The sequence below is a fragment of the Apodemus sylvaticus genome, chromosome 2 (assembly GCF_947179515.1).
Source record: "Apodemus sylvaticus chromosome 2, mApoSyl1.1, whole genome shotgun sequence".
Lineage (NCBI taxonomy): Eukaryota > Metazoa > Chordata > Mammalia > Rodentia > Muridae > Apodemus > Apodemus sylvaticus.
In genome coordinates, this window is record NC_067473.1 from 166,446,909 (window position 1) to 166,465,588 (window position 18,680).

Sequence of the window (18,680 nt, forward strand, 5' to 3'; positions counted from 1 at the left end):
ACACTCCTCCACTGCTGGTGGGGTTGCAAATTGGTACAACCACTCTGGAAAGCAGTCTGGCGGTTCCTCCGAAAACTGGGCACCTCACTTCCAGAAGATCCTGCTATACCACTCCTGGGCATATACCCAGAGGATTCCCCACCATGTAATAAGGATACATGCTCTACTATGCTCATAGCAGCCCTATTTATAATTGCCAGATGCTGGAAAGAACCCAGGTATCCCTCAACAGAAGAGTGGATACAAAAAATGTGGTATATCTACACAATGGAGTACTATTCAGCCATTAGAAACAATGAATTCATGAAATTCTTAGGCAAATGGATGGAGCTAGAGAACATCATACTAAGTGAGGTAACCCAGACTCAAAAGGTGAATCATGGTATGCACTCACTAATAAGTGGTTATTAACCTAGAAAACTGGAATACCCAAAACATAATCCACACATCAAATGAGATACAAGAAGAAAGCAGGAGTGGTCCCTGGTTCTGGAAAGACTCAGTGAAACAGTATTTGGCAAAACCAGAACGGGGAACTGGGAAGGGGTGGGAGGGAGGACAGGGGAAGAGAAGGGGGCTTACGGGACTTTCGGGGAGTGGGGGGGGGCTAGAAAAGGGGAAATCATTTGAAATGTAAATAAATTATATCGAATAAAAAAAAAACAAAACAAAACAAAAAAACAAAAAAAAACTGCATGGTATTGGTACAGTGACCGGCAGGCAGATGAATGGAACAGGATTGAAGATCCAGAAATGAACCCACACACCTATGGCCACTTGATCCTCGACAAAGGGGCTGAAATCATCCAATGGAAAAAAGATAGCCTTTTCAACAAATGGTGCTGGTTCAACTGGAGGTCAGCATGCAGAAGAATGCGAATTGATCCATCCTTGTCTCCTTGTACTAAGCTCAAATCCAAATGGATCAAGGACCTCCACATAAAGCCAGACACTCTGAAGCTAATAGAAAAGAAACTGGGGAAGACCCTTGAGGACATCGGTATAGGGAGAAAGTTTCTGAACAGAACACCAATAGCATATGCTCTAAGATCAAGAATTGACAAATGGGACCTCATAAAATTACAAAGTTTCTGTACGGCAAAGGACACCATCAAAAGGACAAATCGGCAACCAAAAAATTGGAAAAAGATCTTCACCAATCCTACATCAGATAGAGGGCTAATATCCAATATATATAAAGAACTCAAGAAGTCAGACTCCAGAAAACCAAACAACCCTATTAAAAAATGGGGTACAGAGTTAAACAAAGAATTCTCACCTGAAGAACTTTGGATGGCAGAGAAACACCTTAAAAAATGCTCAACTTCATTAGTCATTAGGGAAATGCAAATCAAAACAACCCTGAGATTTCACCTTACACCAGTCAGAATGGCTAAGATTAAAAATTCAGGAGACAGCAGGTGTTGGAGAGGATGTGGAGAAAGAGGAACACTCCTCCACTGCTGGTGGGGTTGCAAATTGGTACAACCACTCTGGCAATCAGTCTGGCGGTTCCTCTGAAAACTGGGCACCTCACTTCCAGAAGATCCTGCTATACCACTCCTGGGCATATACCCAGAGGATTCCCCACCATGTAATAAGGATACATGCTCTACTATGTTCATAGCAGCCCTATTTATAATTGTCAGATGCTGGAAAGAACCCAGGTATCCCTCAACAGAAGAGTGGATACAAAAAATGTGGTATATCTACACAATGGAGTACTATTCAGCCATTAGAAACAATGAATTCATGAAATTCTTAGGCAAATGGATGGAGCTAGAGAACATCATACTAAGTGAGGTAACCCAGACTCAAAAGGTGAATCATGGTATGCACTCACTAATAAGTGGATATTAACCTAGAAAACTGGAATACCCAAAACATAATCCACACATCAAATGAGGTACAAGAAGAACGGAGGTGTGGCCCCTTGTTCTGAAAAGACTCAGTGAAGCAGTATAGAGCAAAATCAGAACAGGGAAGTGGGAAGGGTTGGGTGGGAAAACAGGGGGAGGGAAGGGGACTGATGGGACTTTCGGGGAGTGAGGGTCCAGAAAAGGGGAAATCATTTGAAATGTAAATAAATATATCAATAAATTAAAAAATAAAAAAACACCAACAAAAAGAAAATGATGAAAGCCATGTGAAATGAGAAAAAAAAAAAAAAAAGCTTTGTCTACAAGCCTCCCAACCTCTGTACTAGTGTGAGAGTGTGAAAGGTTCAGGAAACTCACAGTTAGGATGGGCCATAGCCAATCCATTACTATTCTCCTTTGATAGTATAGGATAATATAGTCCAGTAACTGTTTGGAGAAAGCAAGTTTGAAGGACTTTTATAAAGCAAATAACACATCTTATGATAAAATGTCTTTGGAGTAATACTTTTGTGGAAAAGGAGCAAATATATCAGGTCCCAGAAATCCTATGTCAGTTTTCTGCTGTCCTGTTTTCCATCCCTTCAATCTTTCCAAGTTCATTTTTTAAGTGATTTCTAACTAGTAATTCAATTATGTCAAAACGAATGTCAGTTACATAAGTTATTTTAATGAAAACTTCAGCAGGCTAGAGATACTTGTTGTATAAAATGATTTGTGACTCTGTTTCATAGACAAGTCTTACTATATAGCGAAAGATGGTCTTGAATTCACAATCTCCTAGCTTCAGACTCCTAAATGTATATTGCATTAAATAAGTCTAACATTTTATGAAATTATTTAAATGCACAATTCAGAAGACCACAAAAGCATGTGGGTTGTGATCATCATATATGACCTCCTGTCTTCAAGTAAATTTATTGAGCTGTAAAATCCTGTGTGAAAAAAAATGCATTCAGTTCCAATATCTACAGAAGAAGATTTTCTGATGTTCTACACTGGAAGTGAGAGAACTTGAGGAAGAGAGGGGAAATCTTACTTATGACATCGAAGTAGAATGATGTCTACTAAAATTACTGAATATATTTTAAAATATAGGTTTAAACTATGTTTATTGTTTAAAATGGAAAATTATATCATTACTTGACATTGAAATTTATCTTAGACTGTAGTTGTACAAACATTTATTAAATTGGCATATAAATTGTGCATCATGTTCTAAATGGCAAAGGGTTCAAGTTGACCCTGACACCATTTCTGTAGAAAAACACCAGATATATATTTGGAGAAATTTCTTCAGTAACAAAAACGAAACTGACAATATTAAGAACTAGGCCACATATAATCTTTTGAATACCCATTTCTAAAGACAAATATCTTTTATAAAATATAAGAATACTATAACATATATTATAGGCAGATCCAGGGTAGATCACCATGGGTTAACTCTTACACACCATTCACTTGCACAGTTCTCATATAATTTCCATTTGGCCCAAGAAACAGAAGTCAATTACTTTCCCTGTTGCTGTGCATTTAGTCTTCTCAGGCAGCCTCACTTCTGGGTTACATAGAGTGGGCTCTAGTCTATGACCTCTGGGGTTGTAGCTGGCACTCTATGGAGATAACTGTCTGTTACAGGATGTGCTTTACCAAAGGGTTAAGTTTATTCTGGGAGAATGTGCCTCTATAATGGACTGTCTTGCAGTTTCCTGAGAAAGTGATCAGATTACTGAGACATAATTGTCACTTTAGTAACATTCTCCTATAAGATATGTTGTGTCCTGCCACTAAGTCAGAAGAAGGAGGGATTTGATGGAGGATAAAAAGTATACTTCTTTATTAAAGCCCATGTTTCTCAGCTGGATATTAAGATACCGTACTATACGGCCTCAACTAATGCTAGGTGGATTAAAGAGGGTATGATAACTGATGACAAGGATAAAAGATATTCAGCATTCCCATAAATTATGCTAGCAACTGTTCACCAAACTTGAAATTATATTTAATGGCCAAAAGAAATGCTTGTAACAATGTGAAAAACTTCTACATGAAACAGAATTCAGAAGAAAACAAATTAGTAATAAACTAACAAATGAGAAAACAAAACTTAAAATTACATTCTTGTAAATGTGCTTTCATTTAAGAAGACTTATTCTAATTATAATGAAATACTCATGTTGTTTATTGGGGTTCTTTATTTAGTTCTATACAGGTTTAAGGAAGCAGAAAGAGCAGAGTCCTAGAGGTTTTGGAACAAAGTATTCCCATGCACCAGTGGAGATGTGTCCTGTCTCCACCAGGAAGAAGACTGCTCTGTCACATCACATTCTGGAGAACATTCCCATACTCTTCCAGCTCTTCTCTCTGTTTACACAGCAGACTAAGACCTGTGAACAAATCACTTTTTTGTTTTGTGTTTTTGTGTTTGTAAGCAGTCACAAATTATTACAGGAAGCAAATGAGAATCAGCTCATGGAAATTTTACCTTTACCTGTTGTTGGAGAATCAATCAGGAAACTTATCCAGTCTCTTCTCACAAATACAGGGGTAGGTATTGTCACAATTATCAATTTCTAGTCTCGTTTTGGATAAGAACATGCATCCTTGACGCCTTACATTGCTTTTCATTATTTTCAACGAACTGAAGAACAAAAACAATAATGGGTAACTGTTCAATTTTGAACATTCACTGAAATGAGTCATGGTTTAAAATGTTCCATTGGCTAAAGTATACAGAATATAGAACTATTAATCATAGGTTCATCACCAATTGTTCTTTGAAAAGAAATGGTTTCAGGATCACACAAAGTTTCCATCTGATTTCCCACTCAAAATTATTTGGTCTGCAGGTAAATCAGATTTTCAATATTTACAAATAATTATTTTGCCTTAACCTCCTTTTACATTTGTGTTTTGTCAACAAGAATGGTAGGGTAATACTAAAACAGATGTATATGCCACACAGAACAGGCCTTATGTTTGTGTTTTAAGAAGAAAGAGGAGATTTGAAATAGAGTCACAGATGAGGGATTGTAACGAATGTTTTGGACTATATCCCTTTCTTCTTCCCTACCTCATAACTAATAGGTTCATGGAAACATGGTAATCTACTGAACTGCAAGTATGCAACACAACTATGATTTTTTTCAGGATGTTATTCTAGAGACCACAGCTACCCTTCTGTCAAAAAATACATAGCTAAATGAAAAAAAAAAACATTAGAACACAGAGCAAATTACCACCAACACAGAAGGATTGTGAGATCCAGGATAGTCTTAGCAAAGTAGCAAAACAAGAAATAAAAAGTAATTATTTCATAATTGATAATTAAGATCCTATTGTATAAACCAACATGAATCAGATTAACCCTTTACACTGAGGTGTTAGCAGGAGTTGAATGAACTTTGGATGATCAGGGAAGCACTATAGAGCAACAGTGCTATTTTCCTAATAGAGGAATCTGCCTAAAGAATGCACTCAAAATCAAGATCCTCAATATTAAATCTAGCCTGTCCTAGTGGGACTTATAGTCCTGTTTCATAGTAATCAAGATAGGAGGATCAAAGTTCAGTGCTAGCTTGCAACATATAGGTAGTTTAAAGCTAGTTGTGTTAAGGAGAGCTTCTGTCAAAGAGAGAAAGAGAATGAAATGCATCCTAACTATGTGAGACTGAGACTTCAAAGGGATCAGTCTTGAGGAAAATATGTCACCTGTTTTTGAATGTTAGATTTAAGATGAGAAGAAATGAAATACTCAAATTTATCAAATTTAGGAATGTAAAAAATAATCCAAGGTAAATGAAACTAAGTTACTTATAGAGCATAGACTTAACAGGCAATATTCTTTAGGAATGAATATGGACATTAGTCAGTCATGAGATAGACTCATGGGTACATTCATAAAATCACATGCATACATCAAACATAGGCCAAAGGAATAACCCAGCATACACCAGATGTTAACATAAGATAATTAATAATAAATAAAATGGATGTAAACAGAAACTTGCACATAAATTGACATGACTGCTTTTGTAATTGTCAAAATTCCATAATTGCCCAAATTTAGAAACACCTATGTTCACATCTGAATGGAGAAATATTGTGGAATATTTTTGTGTAGTACAAAAGTTCTTTGTAACTAAAAGAATGAAAAGCTGATCAAGAAAACAGCTTGAGTTAGCTAAAATGCCATAGTGACATAATATGGAGAGATGCAAAGAAATACAGAGCTAATCACAAATCTGTGCATTGTATATGATACTCTGCACTAGGACAACTCATTTTATTACATGCAGACTCCAGTATCAAAACTTAAATTTTGAAATTAAGTTATTAAACAATAATCCAAACTATTTCAGAACTTAAGGACATGAGGTAATATACTGTATGATCCTGAACAGGATATATCAAGAGAGACATAGTCCAAAGAGCTGATAATTATGAATAAGGAATATGGATTAAGACATATTACTAGATCCATACTGAATATTTAAAGGTTAATTATGATACTATAAAAGAAATTTCTTCATCCTAGAAAGTATTTCTGGGCAGTTTAGTATTTTTAATACAATAGACCGCATGTCTCATTGTACAGGGTCAAGTGCTGGGCAAGGAACAGAAAAGAACGTCAGAAGCTAACAAAATTGTCCTGTTTTAGTTGGATGGTTTATATTGCTGTGATAACACACCATGACTAAAGCAACTTGGGGAAGGAAAGGATTTATTTTGCTTAAACTTCTATGTGATTGCCCATCGTTGCAGGGCAAGAATCACACTGGGCATGAGCTTGATGGCACATATGATGCACCTTATTGTCTTAGTCTCCAAAATTTGCTTATCCTTCTTTCTTAGCATAGCCAACACCACAGTCTCAGGGGTGATACCAACAATAGTTTGTGCCCTCCAACACCAGTTAATAATTAAGCAAATGCCCTACAGGCTTGCTTACAAGCAAATCTTATTGAGGCACTTTCTCAATTGAGATTCCCTCCATTCAGATGACAACACTTTTGTAAAGTTAACATCAAACTTCTTTGCAGAATGTTGCTTGGAAAAGTATACGTATTTATTAAAACTTATATTTTAATATTTACACTAATTTAATTTTATTATATGTAGACTCCTGTGTCAAGACATGAATTTTTAAATTTAATTCTCAAACAATGAGCCAAACTGCTTCAGAACTTAAGGACTTTATGAGTGAATACACTGCATGATCCTGAATATGAAGAAATGTTGACAAGAGACGTGATCCAAAAAAACCTGATAATTATGGATATGGGTTATGGATTAAAATGTATTACTAGATCTATACAGATTTTTTAAAGGTTAATTATGATACTATAAAAGAAATTGCATCACCCTGAAAGTATTCCTAGGCAGTTTAGCATTATTACCATTATCATTATTATTATTATTAGGGTTCATAAGACAGATTCTCATTCTGTAGTACAGCATGATTCCAAAAATTCTGTGAAGCCTAGGCAGGCACCAAACCCATGTACCTCTCAGATTGCACATCTTGAGCTATCTTAAGCAGCTGGCTGCAGTGAATATTACTATATCTGTGAGATTTCAACTTTCATCAAATAGATCCAAGAGAAATAGACAGTGAATGAGAACATATATAGATTTTGGAAGTTTGAATGAAATTCTTGAAGTACTCGGGCAACTATTAATCCACTCTAGATAATTACATCTAGTAAATGCACTCTAAAAGTATAAATTATCCTATGTGAAAAAAGTAACAAGCACTACCCAACCAAATAACAAATAGAAATCCACAAACACATCCTAGTTCTTAATTGTGCCACCAAACCCATGGATTGTTGAAGTGGTTGATACAGGTGATGATAAAGTGTGTGCTGTTTATTGGGATTATGCAAGTGCTACTGTGTCATTTGGGAAACAGAGATGAATTCCTCAGGTTTTGGAACAAAAGCATCCATTCTAAAGACAAAGCTGCTCTGGGTACCTGGAAGAAAGACATCTTCTGCTGTGTTAAGACAGCAGATTTCAGAAGAGCATTTCTTCCCTTTTCATCTCATCACCATAGTTATATAGTAGACTGAGACCTGTTAAAACATTGTGATCCATGGTCACTAAGGAGTCACAAATAACCACAGGAAATTAACAAAATGACAAATGTTCCACTTTCATTTTTCCTTCACTTGTCACACCAAATCAGGGAATTTGTCTACTCTCTTTTCATAGACCTAGAAACAGGCTTTCCCACAGTCATTTTATCTGTGAAACTGTAAAAATGCACTTCCTCTTCCTTATGTAATGATGCATCCTCTGGAGTGGGGAGGTGGGGGGGGGACCCTCTAAAAAGTACCAGAGACTTGGGAGTGAGTGGCTCTCTGGACTTGATGAGGGTTACCTTAGCTAACATATCCAACAATTGCGAGGGGGAACTCACCCAGTCCACCTCCACTACATAGACAGGGCCTCATTTGGAGGGACAGGGTTACTAGACCACAGTCAAAACTTCATACCCAGAATTTGTCCTGTCTAAAAGAACTGCAGGGACAAAAATGGAGAAGAGACTGAAGGAAAGGTGGTCTAGTGACTGCCCCAACTGGGGATCTACCTCATGTGGAGACACCAAATCCTGACACTATTACTGATGCTATGATGTGCCTACAGACAAAAGCCTAGCATGGCTGTACCCTGAGAGGCCCTACCCACAAGTGGATGAGACAGATGCAGATACTTATACCTAACCATTGGACTGAAGGCGGGCACCCCCTTTGGTTAAATTAAGTAAAGGATTAAAGAAGCTGAAGGGATGGGTGACACCATAGGAAGACCAGCAGTCTCAACTAAGCCTGATCCCAGGGAGCTCCCAGAGATGGATTCACCAACCAGGCAGCATACATAGGTTGGTCCTAGGCTCCTGGCACAATTATAGCAGAGGAATGAATGGTTTGGTCTCAGTGGAAGCTGAAATTTGAGGCCCCAGGGAAGGGGAAATTCTGTGGGGGAAGCTCTCAGAGTCAAGGGGAAGGAGAAATGGGAATAGGAACAGTGGAAGTGGGGCATGGAAAGGAGGGCAATGACTGCAATGTAAATAAATAGAATAATTTAAAAAATCAGTATAAAACAAAAAAATAAAATGGATAGTTATTTAAGTCAGAAGCTTACATTTATTTAGGCTCAGGTTTTTAAAGGAAGGTTTATTGATCAAAGTATTCAGAATATGGACTTAATCATAAGTGCAACAATTCAAAAGTTTAACTTTTTTAAACTCATAAAAAAGGTCTTGGGCCAGTAACATAGCTGACCGAAACTGACAACCTGAGTTCAGACTTCAGACCCCACAATGTACGAGAGAAATAAGTCCCTAATTGCCCACTAGCTACATTACTGCTGTAGAATGCACATGTGTATACATAACACAAAAATAAATGAATTAAAAAAGAAAAATAAAAGTGGTCTTCTTGTCAAAACTTAACTCCTCATATAGTCTGCAGTGTTAATTTTTCACTAAAAAGTTAATTTAATTTTCAGTATTTCTATGGGATAATTTTATATTGAAGTTGGTTTACCCTGATACTCTTCACAAAAAAAGATATATAAAAGGGAGAAAGAGGTCCAGAGGAAGGGGCATCAGCAGTAGAACCAAGCGGACAGGGTCCAGGCAGACCCGGCGCCCACGACCACTGGCCATCGCTGGCCAGCCAGGCTGCAAGCAGCGGCGGATTTACGGTGCTTTTCACCACACAGAAGCCACATCAGAACTCTGCCTCCCGCCAGTCAGTTATGAGGGCTCCATATTGGTTCTCGGTCGCCAGAGAAATCAGACTGAGGTACGCAAATATAACCCGAGACCAACATCGTGGGGGTCTAAGCCCGACGGGCGTTGGCCTGCACCCAGGCCCTGGGCTGATCGGAGGTCCACCGGGGTGCAAACCCGGCCAGGAGGTTTTTTTCCTCCCGGGCCGGCGTGCGCACCACTGCCATTTTGCCTAAGGCGCGCGCACCACCACCATTTTGCCTAAGGGAAGCCAGGGAGACCTAACAGGCAAAACCAAACTGGCTAACAGGCATAGCCCGAGGCGGACATAGCAGGGGTCTCAGACGGTCAGGCCCTGAACTGCCCCCAGGTCCTGGGCTGCTTGGCGGGCCATCTGTGTGCCGACCCAGCCAGGAGCTTGTTTGCCCGGGCCGGTGCGCACCTCCGCCATTTTGCCTACGGGAAGCCAGAGAGACCTAGCAGGCAAAACCAAACCAGCTAACAGGCATAGCCCAAGGCGGACATAGCAGGGGTCTCAGATGGTCAGGCCCTGGACTGCCCCCAGGCCCTGGGCTGCTCGTTGGGCCATCCCAGCCAGGAGGTTGTTAGCCCAGCAGACTCTCCCAGCACTCTCAGGGAACTCTAGCACGCCACCATCCTAGCCACCTGACACACCCAATTAACACCCACAGCTGAGGGGAACTTTGCACTGACATTGGCCTGCCAGGCTTTTGCCTAGACTCAGGGCCTGAACAGCTAGGCTAGCCTTGTGTGCACCAACCCGGTTGGGAGTTCTGCTGCCCAGATCAGCCTGGGCGGCAGCACCACATCTCCAAGTCCTGCAAGTGGCTAGCTGGGTTTCCGGGCGGCCAGTTGGGAGAAGTCAGTGTGCTCCAGTGAATCCAGCGGGCCCCAGCGGGAGCCTTTGGGTGCCTGCTTTGGGATCTGAACAGCCTGGGCAGCAGCACCCTGTCTACAAGCAGTGCAGGAGGTAAGCTGTGCACCAGAGGCCAACTGGGAAGGGGCAGCTTGCGCTGGTGAGTCCAGCACTGACAAGACAAACTAACACCAGTGAGAACTAGATGGCAAAAGGCAAACGCAGGAACGTCACTAACAGAAATCAAGGCAATATGGCAACATCTGAACCCAATTCTTTTCTACCAACATGTCCTGGATACCCCATCACACCAGTAAAACAAGATTTGGATTTAAAATCACTGGTCATGATGCTGGTACAGGAACACATGAAGGACATACTTAAAGAAATTCAGGAGAAAATGGATCAAAAGTTAGAAGCCCTTGCAAGGGAAACACAAAAATCATTGAAAGAAATCCAGGAGAATATAAAAGCCAACAAGGAGGAAATGCAAAAAACACTTAAAGAAATACAGGAGAACTTTGGTCAAAAGGCTGAGGTCATAAAAGACGAAACACAAAAATCTCTTAAAGAAATACAGGAGAACTTTGGTCAACAGGCTGAGCTCATGAAAGAGGAAACACAAAAATCTCTTAAAGAATTACAGGAAAACACAAACATGCAAGTGAAGGAGCTAAGCAAAACCATCCAGGATCTAAAATCAGAAGTAGAAACAACTAAGAAAACTCAAAGGGAGACAACTTTGGAGATAGAAAGCCTTGGGAAGAAATCAGGGGACAGAGATGCAAATATCAACAACAGAATACAAGAGATAGAAGAAAGAATCTCAGATGCTGAAGATTCCATAGAAACCATGGACTCAACAGTTAAAGAAAATGCAAAATGCAAAAAGCTTGTAACCCAAAATATCCAGGAAATCCAGGACACAATGAGAAGACCAAACCTAAGGATTATAGGCATAGATGAGAGTGAAGATTTACAACTTAAAGGGCCAGCAAATATCTTCAATAAAATTATGGAAGAAAACTTCCCTAACCTAAAGAGAGAGATGCCCATGAATATACAAGAAGCCTACAGAACTCCAAACAGACTGGACCAGAACAGAAATACTTCCCGTCACATAATAATCAAAACACCAAATGTTCTAAACAAAGAAAGAATACTAAAGGCAGTAAGAGAAAAAGGCCAAGTAACATATAAAGGAAGACCTATCAGAATCACAGCAGACATTGCACCTGAGACTATGAAGGCTAGAAGGTCCTGGGCAGATCTCATGCAGACTCTAAGAGAACACAAATGCCTACCAAAACTACTATATCCAGCAAAACTCTCAATCACCATAGATGGAGAAACTAAGATATTTCATGACAAAACCAAGTTTACCCAATATCTATCCACAAACCCGGCCCTAAAAAGGATAATAGGAGGACAGCACCAATACAAGGAGGGAAACTTCACCCTGGAAAAAGCAAGATAGTAACCTTTCATCAAACCCAAAAGAAGTTAAGCATTCAAATTTAAAAAATAACGTCAAAAATGATAGGAAATAACAATCACTATTCCTTAATATCTCTTAACATCAATGGACTTAATGCCCCAATAAAAAGACACAGACTAACTGAATGGATACGTAAACAGGACCCTACATTTTGCTGCTTACAGGAAACACACCTCAGGGTCAAAGACAAACACTACCTTAGAGTAAAAGGCTGGAAGACAATTTTACAAGCAAATGGTCTCAGGAAACAAGCTGGAGTAGCCATTTTAATATCAGATAAAATTGACTTTCAACCCAAAGTCATCAAAAGAGACCCTGAGGGACACTTCTTGCTGGTCAAAGGAAAAATACAAAAAGAAGAACTGTCAATCCTGAACATCTATGCCCCAAATGCAAGGGCACCCTCTTTCGTAAAAGAAACTTTATTAAAACTAAAAGCACACATTGCACCTAACACAATAATTGTGGGTGACTTCAACACTGCACTTTCCTTAATGGACCGATCAGGAAAACAGAAACTAAACAGGGACACAATGAAACTAATTGAAGCTTTGGACCAATTAGATTTAACAGATATATATAGAACATTCTATCCTAAAACAAAAGAATATACCTTTTTCTCAGCACCTCATGGTACCTTCTCCAAAATCGACCATATAATTGGTCACAAGACAGACCTCAACAAATATAAGAAGATAGAACTAATCCCATGCATCCTATCTGATCACTATGGAGTAAAAGTGGACTTCAATAGCAACATAAACAACAGAAAACCCACATACAAGTGGAAACTGAACAATACTCCACTCAATGATACCTTGGTCAAGGAAGAAATAAAGAAAGAAATTAAAGACTTTTTAGAACACAATCAAAATGAAAACACAACATACCCAAATCTATGGGACACAATGAAAGCAGTGCTAAGAGGAAAACTCATAGCCCTGAGTGCCTCCAAAAAGAAAATGGAGAGAGCATACATTACCAGCTTAATGACACACCTGAAAGCCCTAGAACAAAAAGAAGCTATTTCGCCCAGGAGGAGTAGAAGGCAGGAAATCATCAAACTCAGTGCCGAAATCAATCAAGTAGAAACAAAGAGAACCATACAAAAAATCAACAAAACCAGGAGCTGGTTCTTTGAGAAAATCAACAAGATAGATAAACCCTTAGCCAGACTGACCAAAGGGCACAGAGAAAGTATCCAAATTAATAAACATAGAAATGAAAAGGGAGATATAACAACGGAAACTGAGGAAATCCAAAAAATCATCAGATCCTACTACAAGAGCCTGTACTCAACACAATTGGAGAATCTGGAGGAAATGGACAATTTCCTTGACAGATACCAAATACCAAAATTAAATCAGGACCAACTAGACCATCTAAACAGTCCCATAATGCCTAAAGAAATAGGAGTCATAGAAAGTCTTCCAACCAAAAAAAGCACAGGACCAGATGGCTTCAGTGCAGAATTCTACCAGACCTTCAAAGAAGAGTTAACACCAATACTCTTCAAACTATTCCACAAAATAGAAACAGAAGGAACACTACCCAATTCCTTGTACGAAGCCACAATTACGCTGATACCAAAGCCACAAAAAGATCCAACAAAGAAAGAGAACTTCAGCCCAATTTCCCTTATGAACATCGATGCAAAAATACTCAATAAAATTCTTGCCAAGCGAATCCAAGAACACATCAAAACGATCATCCACCATGATCAAGTAGACTTTATCCCGGGAATGCAGGGTTGGTTCAATATACGGAAATCCATCAATGCAATCCACTACATAAACAAACTCAAAGAACAAAACCACATGGTCATTTCATTGGATGCTGAAAAAGCATTTGACAAAATTCAGCATCCCTTCATGCTTAAAGTCTTGGAGAGAACAGGAATTCAAGGCCCATACCTAAACATAGTAAAAGCAATATACAGCAAACCGGTAGCCAGCATCAAACTAAATGGAGAGAAACTTGAAGCAATCCCACTGAAATCAGGGACCAGACAAGGCTGCCCCCTTTCTCCTTATCTTTTCAATATTGTACTTGAGGTACTAGCTCGGGCAATTCGACAACATAAGGAGGTCAAAGGGATACAAATTGGAAAGGAAGAAGTCAAACTATCATTATTTGCAGACGACATGATCGTCTACCTAAGTGACCCAAAGAACTCCACTAGAGAGCTCCTACAGCTGATAAACAACTTCAGCAAAGTGGCAGGTTACAAAATCAATTCAAGCAAATCAGTGGCCTTCCTATACTCAAAGGATAAGCAGGCTGAGAAAGAAATTAGGGAAATGACCCCCTTCACAATAGCCTCAAACAGTATAAAGTATCTTGGGGTGACTCTTACCAAACATGTGAAAGATCTGTATGACAAGAACTTCAAGACTCTGAAGAAGGAAATGGAAGAAGACCTCAAAAAATGGGAAAACCTCCCATGCTTATGGATCGGTAGAATCAATATAGTTAAAATGGCCATTTTGCCTAAAGCACTATACAGATTCAATGCAATACCCATCAAAATCCCAACTCAATTCTTCACAGAGTTAGAAAGAGCAATTATCAAATTCATCTAGAACAACAAAAAACCCAGGATAGCTAAAACTATTCTCAGCAACAAAATAAAATCTGGGGGAATCAGCATCCCTGACCTCAAGCAATACTACAGAGCAATAGTGTTAAAAACTGCATGGTATTGGTACAGTGACAGACAGGAGGATCAATGGAACAGGATTGAAGATCCAGAAATGAACCCACACACCTATGGCCACTTGATCCTCGACAAAGAGGCTGAAAACATCCAATGGAAAAAAGATAGCCTTTTCAACAAATGGTGCTGGTTCAACTGGAGGTCAGCATGCAGAAGAATGCGAATTGATCCATCCTTGTCTCCTTGTACTAAGCTCAAATCCAAATGGATCAAGGACCTCCACATAAAGCCAGACACTCTGAAGCTAATTGAAAAGAAACTGGGGAAGACCCTTGAGGACATCGGTACAGGGAGAAAGTTTCTGAACAGAACACCAATAGCGTATGCTCTAAGAGCAAGAATTGACAAATGGGACCTCATAAAATTACAAAGTTTCTGTAAGGCAAAGGAAACCATCAAGAGGACAAATCGGCAACCAACAAATTGGGAAAAGATCTTCACCAATCCTACATCAGATAGAGGGCTAATATCCAATATATATAAAGAACTCAAGAAGTTAGACTCCAGAAAACCAAACAACCCTATTAAAAAATGGGGTACAGAGTTAAACAAAGAATTCTCACCTGAAGAAATTCGGATGGCGGAGAAGCATCTTAAAAAATGCTCAACTTCATTAGTCATTAGGGAAATGCAAATCAAAACAACCCTAAGATTTCATCTTACACCAGTCAGAATGGCTAAGATTAAAAATACAGGAGACAGCAGGTGTTGGAGAGGGTGTGGAGAAAGAGGAACACTCCTCCACTGCTGGTGGGGTTGCAAATTGGTACAACCACTCTGGAAATCAGTCTGGCGGTTCCTCCGAAAACTGGGCACCTCACTTCCAGAAGATCCTGCTATACCACTCCTGGGCATATACCCAGAAGACTCCCCACCATGTAATAAGGATACATGTTCTACTATGTTCATAGCAGCCCTATTTATAATTGCCAGATGCTGGAAAGAACCCAGGTATCCCTCAACAGAAGAGTGGATGCAAAAAATGTGGTATATCTACACAATGGAGTACTATTCAGCCATTAGAAACAATGAATTCATGAAATTCTTAGGCAAATGGATGGAGCTAGAGAATATCATACTCAGTGAGGTAACCCAGACTCAAAAGGTGAATCATGGTATGCACTCACTAATAAGTGGATATTAACCTAGAAAACTGGAATACCCAAAACATAATCCACACATCAAATGAGGTACAAGAAGAAAGGAGGAGTGGCCCCTGGTTCTGGAAAGACTCAGTGAAACAGTATTCAGCAAAACCAGAACGGGGAAGTGGGAAGGGGTGGGAGGGAGGACAGGGGAAGAGAAGGGGGCTTACGGGCCTTTCGGGGAGTGGGGGGGCTAGAAAAGGGGAAATCATTTGAAATGTAAATAAATTATATCGAATAAAAAAAATTAAAAAAAAAAGGGAGAAAGAAGTTATGTGGCACAGAGGACAAGATCTCCTATGCCTCCATATTAAGGAGAAAGGCGAGGAGTGTAATACAGTCACAGAAGAGGATTTGTGAGTTCTGTTGTGGTTCTTGCTCTCCTGCCATCAGAGACAACAGGAGTTCACTGAAATATGGTGACCAAATGACTTCCCTAAATGCAACACAACTGAAGTCTTAGGAAAATGTAATTTAAAATGTAGAGAAAAAATACAACACTAGGAAAGGCTAGACCTATAAACTCACCAATTTGGAGGCTGAATTAGGAGGATTATAACAAGGTCAGACTAGGATATAGAGTGAGGCCCTCATTAAATATTAACTAATATTTAAAGTATCACTCAGCTTTGTGAAGTGGCAGTATTGTAGCCAATGAGGTTTATCTGAAGTGTGATTATCGCTAATTAAAATATCACTCAATAGAGTTATGAACAGTCAATAAGCAGATTCCTATACAGACTTAGGATTCAGCAGAGCTGACATTTCATAGGATCAGCATAGCCTGGCATCCAGTCCTTCTCCTAATACTCAGAAAAAAAGAAAAGTGAATGAATGTGAAATGGTCATTTAAATACTAAATGATACATCCAAGCTGATCAGAAGTTCAAGACATATTGGGAAATACAATGAATTTGATCTAGGCTAGCATAATGAGAATCTGTGTCAAAGAATACCAGACAGAGAATTAAATCTGCCAAAATCCATGATGCTCAAATAGACAAAACTTTAAAAAACAATTACCTTTCTTTAAAAGTGGATTCAAATGAGGGAGAAACAAAATGTTTAAATTCATTATAGAAAGAGAAAAGAAAGGCAAATGAAACTACATAGCCCATGGATAACAGGCAGGGGAGGTGAGATACAGCAAGAATGTAGATACATGCATTAGACATCCAAGAGATATCCTTATGGGCACTCTCATTAAGGATGTATGTTGAACATGTGGAAGGATGAAAAGGATCCAGTAGACACTAACTATTCACAAATACACATGAAGCACCAGAGGTGCACCATGAGCTCTTATGTTCACTTTCACAGTGATGTTCACCTAGACCTGTCCACAGGCAACACGAGTTAGGCTCACAGTTACTCAGTCTTTAGAAGTAATTGTAACATATGGGCAAGCTTCTGCATCTTTTCATTGTAGAATATGCTTGTGGTGGCCAGAGAAGCCTTTTGCCTCCTATACATTCTTACTGAAGTCTCAGGTATGGCAACCATGGAACTGTTCTACCACAAAGATCTTTTAAAATGGATGCACACATCCTCTCAGCTTATGGGATCTCACTATAAATATTACCACAGACCCATCTCTGTCTCTTTATGAAGGCTATAAACAAATTAATTGGCTCTATGGAAAATACCAGCAACCCCAGTGCTTGGGAGATCGAGTCAAAAAGACTAAGCCTAGTCTGTGTGAAATGATACTTTATATAGGCAAACCAAAATTATTAACAGTACTAATAATCTCTGAGATTAGAACATATTAGTACATCTTGTTAGGCTGTCTGTGCTCTGGCTACTTCTGTGGTAGACTTCTTAAGAGGGTCATTAGAGGAGCGAGAGGAATGTATTTTCCTGAAGTCTTGAAACCTGGCTGTCCATGCTGTCAGAACCATGTTAAAATAGAAGTGGGTGCCCACCATCTTGGCTCCTGTGGCCAAGCAGGGAGCACATCTGACCTGAGGTCGCAACAATCTTGGCTCCTGTTACCAAGCAGCCAGCTCAGCCAGAGACCTGTGCCACATCTCACAAAGGGAAGATCCCATTTTCTGATACTCTCTAGAGAACAGGCTAGAGCAGGTGAATCGTCACTGCCCCTTCCCATCGGATGTGGCAGACCTGTGCCACATCTGACATGGGGAAGATCCTACTTCCCGATACTCTCTCAAGAACAGATAGGTATAGGTTATTTAGTACAAGTGGTGCATTCGAGAACCAGCATCAGCAGAGCATTTGAAATCCAGCAGCAAGCCCTGTCCTAGGCCATTTGCTCTACAGAGTTATTGGCGCTTGGAGGGTGATCCTAAGGAGTCCACAATACTCATTCCAGGCTGACCAGACAGGCAACACCAGGTACACAGAGAAAACCTGAGAATAACATTGCTTGAGACAAGGCACACTAGGGCTCTAATGGCATCCAATAGTAGGACAGCCCATCAGCAATCTGTGCCAGGGACAACCCAGTTATCCAGGGGTGCAGAAATAGCCTTACAGGCCCACAGGAGGTTCAAGCACCGACCAGCGACAGCAGAACCAACTAAAGAGATAACCAGATGGCAAAAGGCAAATGCAGGAACATTACTAACAGAAATCAAGGGAATATGACAGCATCTGAACCTAATTCTCCAACAGCAGCAAGTGCTAGATACCCCAACACACCAGAAAAACAAGATTTGGATTTAAAATCACTGGTCATGATGCTGTTAGAGGAACACAAAAAGGACATAAATAAATGTCTTAAAGAAATACAGGGAACATGAATAAGTTAGAAGCCCTTACAATGGAAACACAAAAAAATATTTAAAGAAATTCAGGAGA

General features: G+C 39.6%; 1 protein-coding gene and 1 long non-coding RNA gene across 25 annotated transcripts in view; one reads left to right on the forward strand and one right to left on the reverse strand.

Annotated features, from left to right (window-relative positions):
- The window catches only part of LOC127679316 (uncharacterized), an 83,695-nt gene extending 74,470 nt beyond the window's left edge, over window positions 1–9,225 (forward strand). The window contains exon 3 of the long non-coding RNA XR_007976733.1: window positions 9,145–9,225. This is a non-coding gene — a long non-coding RNA (uncharacterized LOC127679316). The remainder of the gene's footprint in view (window positions 1–9,144) is intronic.
- Window positions 1–18,680, reverse strand: part of LOC127679301 (killer cell lectin-like receptor 5) — a 403,713-nt gene that overhangs the window by 148,963 nt on the left and 236,070 nt on the right. For 4 of the 24 annotated variants that reach the window (XM_052175069.1, XM_052175041.1, XM_052175065.1 and 1 more), the window contains 2 exons: window positions 4,372–4,521; window positions 4,058–4,267 (listed from right to left, as the gene is read on the reverse strand). The exons of 16 other annotated variants lie outside the window; for them this stretch is intronic. In XM_052175069.1, the coding sequence (XP_052031029.1) occupies window positions 4,386–4,521 (136 nt within the window). In that variant the 3' untranslated portion in view covers window positions 4,058–4,267; window positions 4,372–4,385. Of the gene's footprint in view, window positions 1–4,057; window positions 4,268–4,365; window positions 4,522–18,680 lie in introns of those variants that run through there. 4 more of the 24 variants (XM_052175044.1, XM_052175049.1, XM_052175042.1 and 1 more) reach the window with 3 other exon arrangements.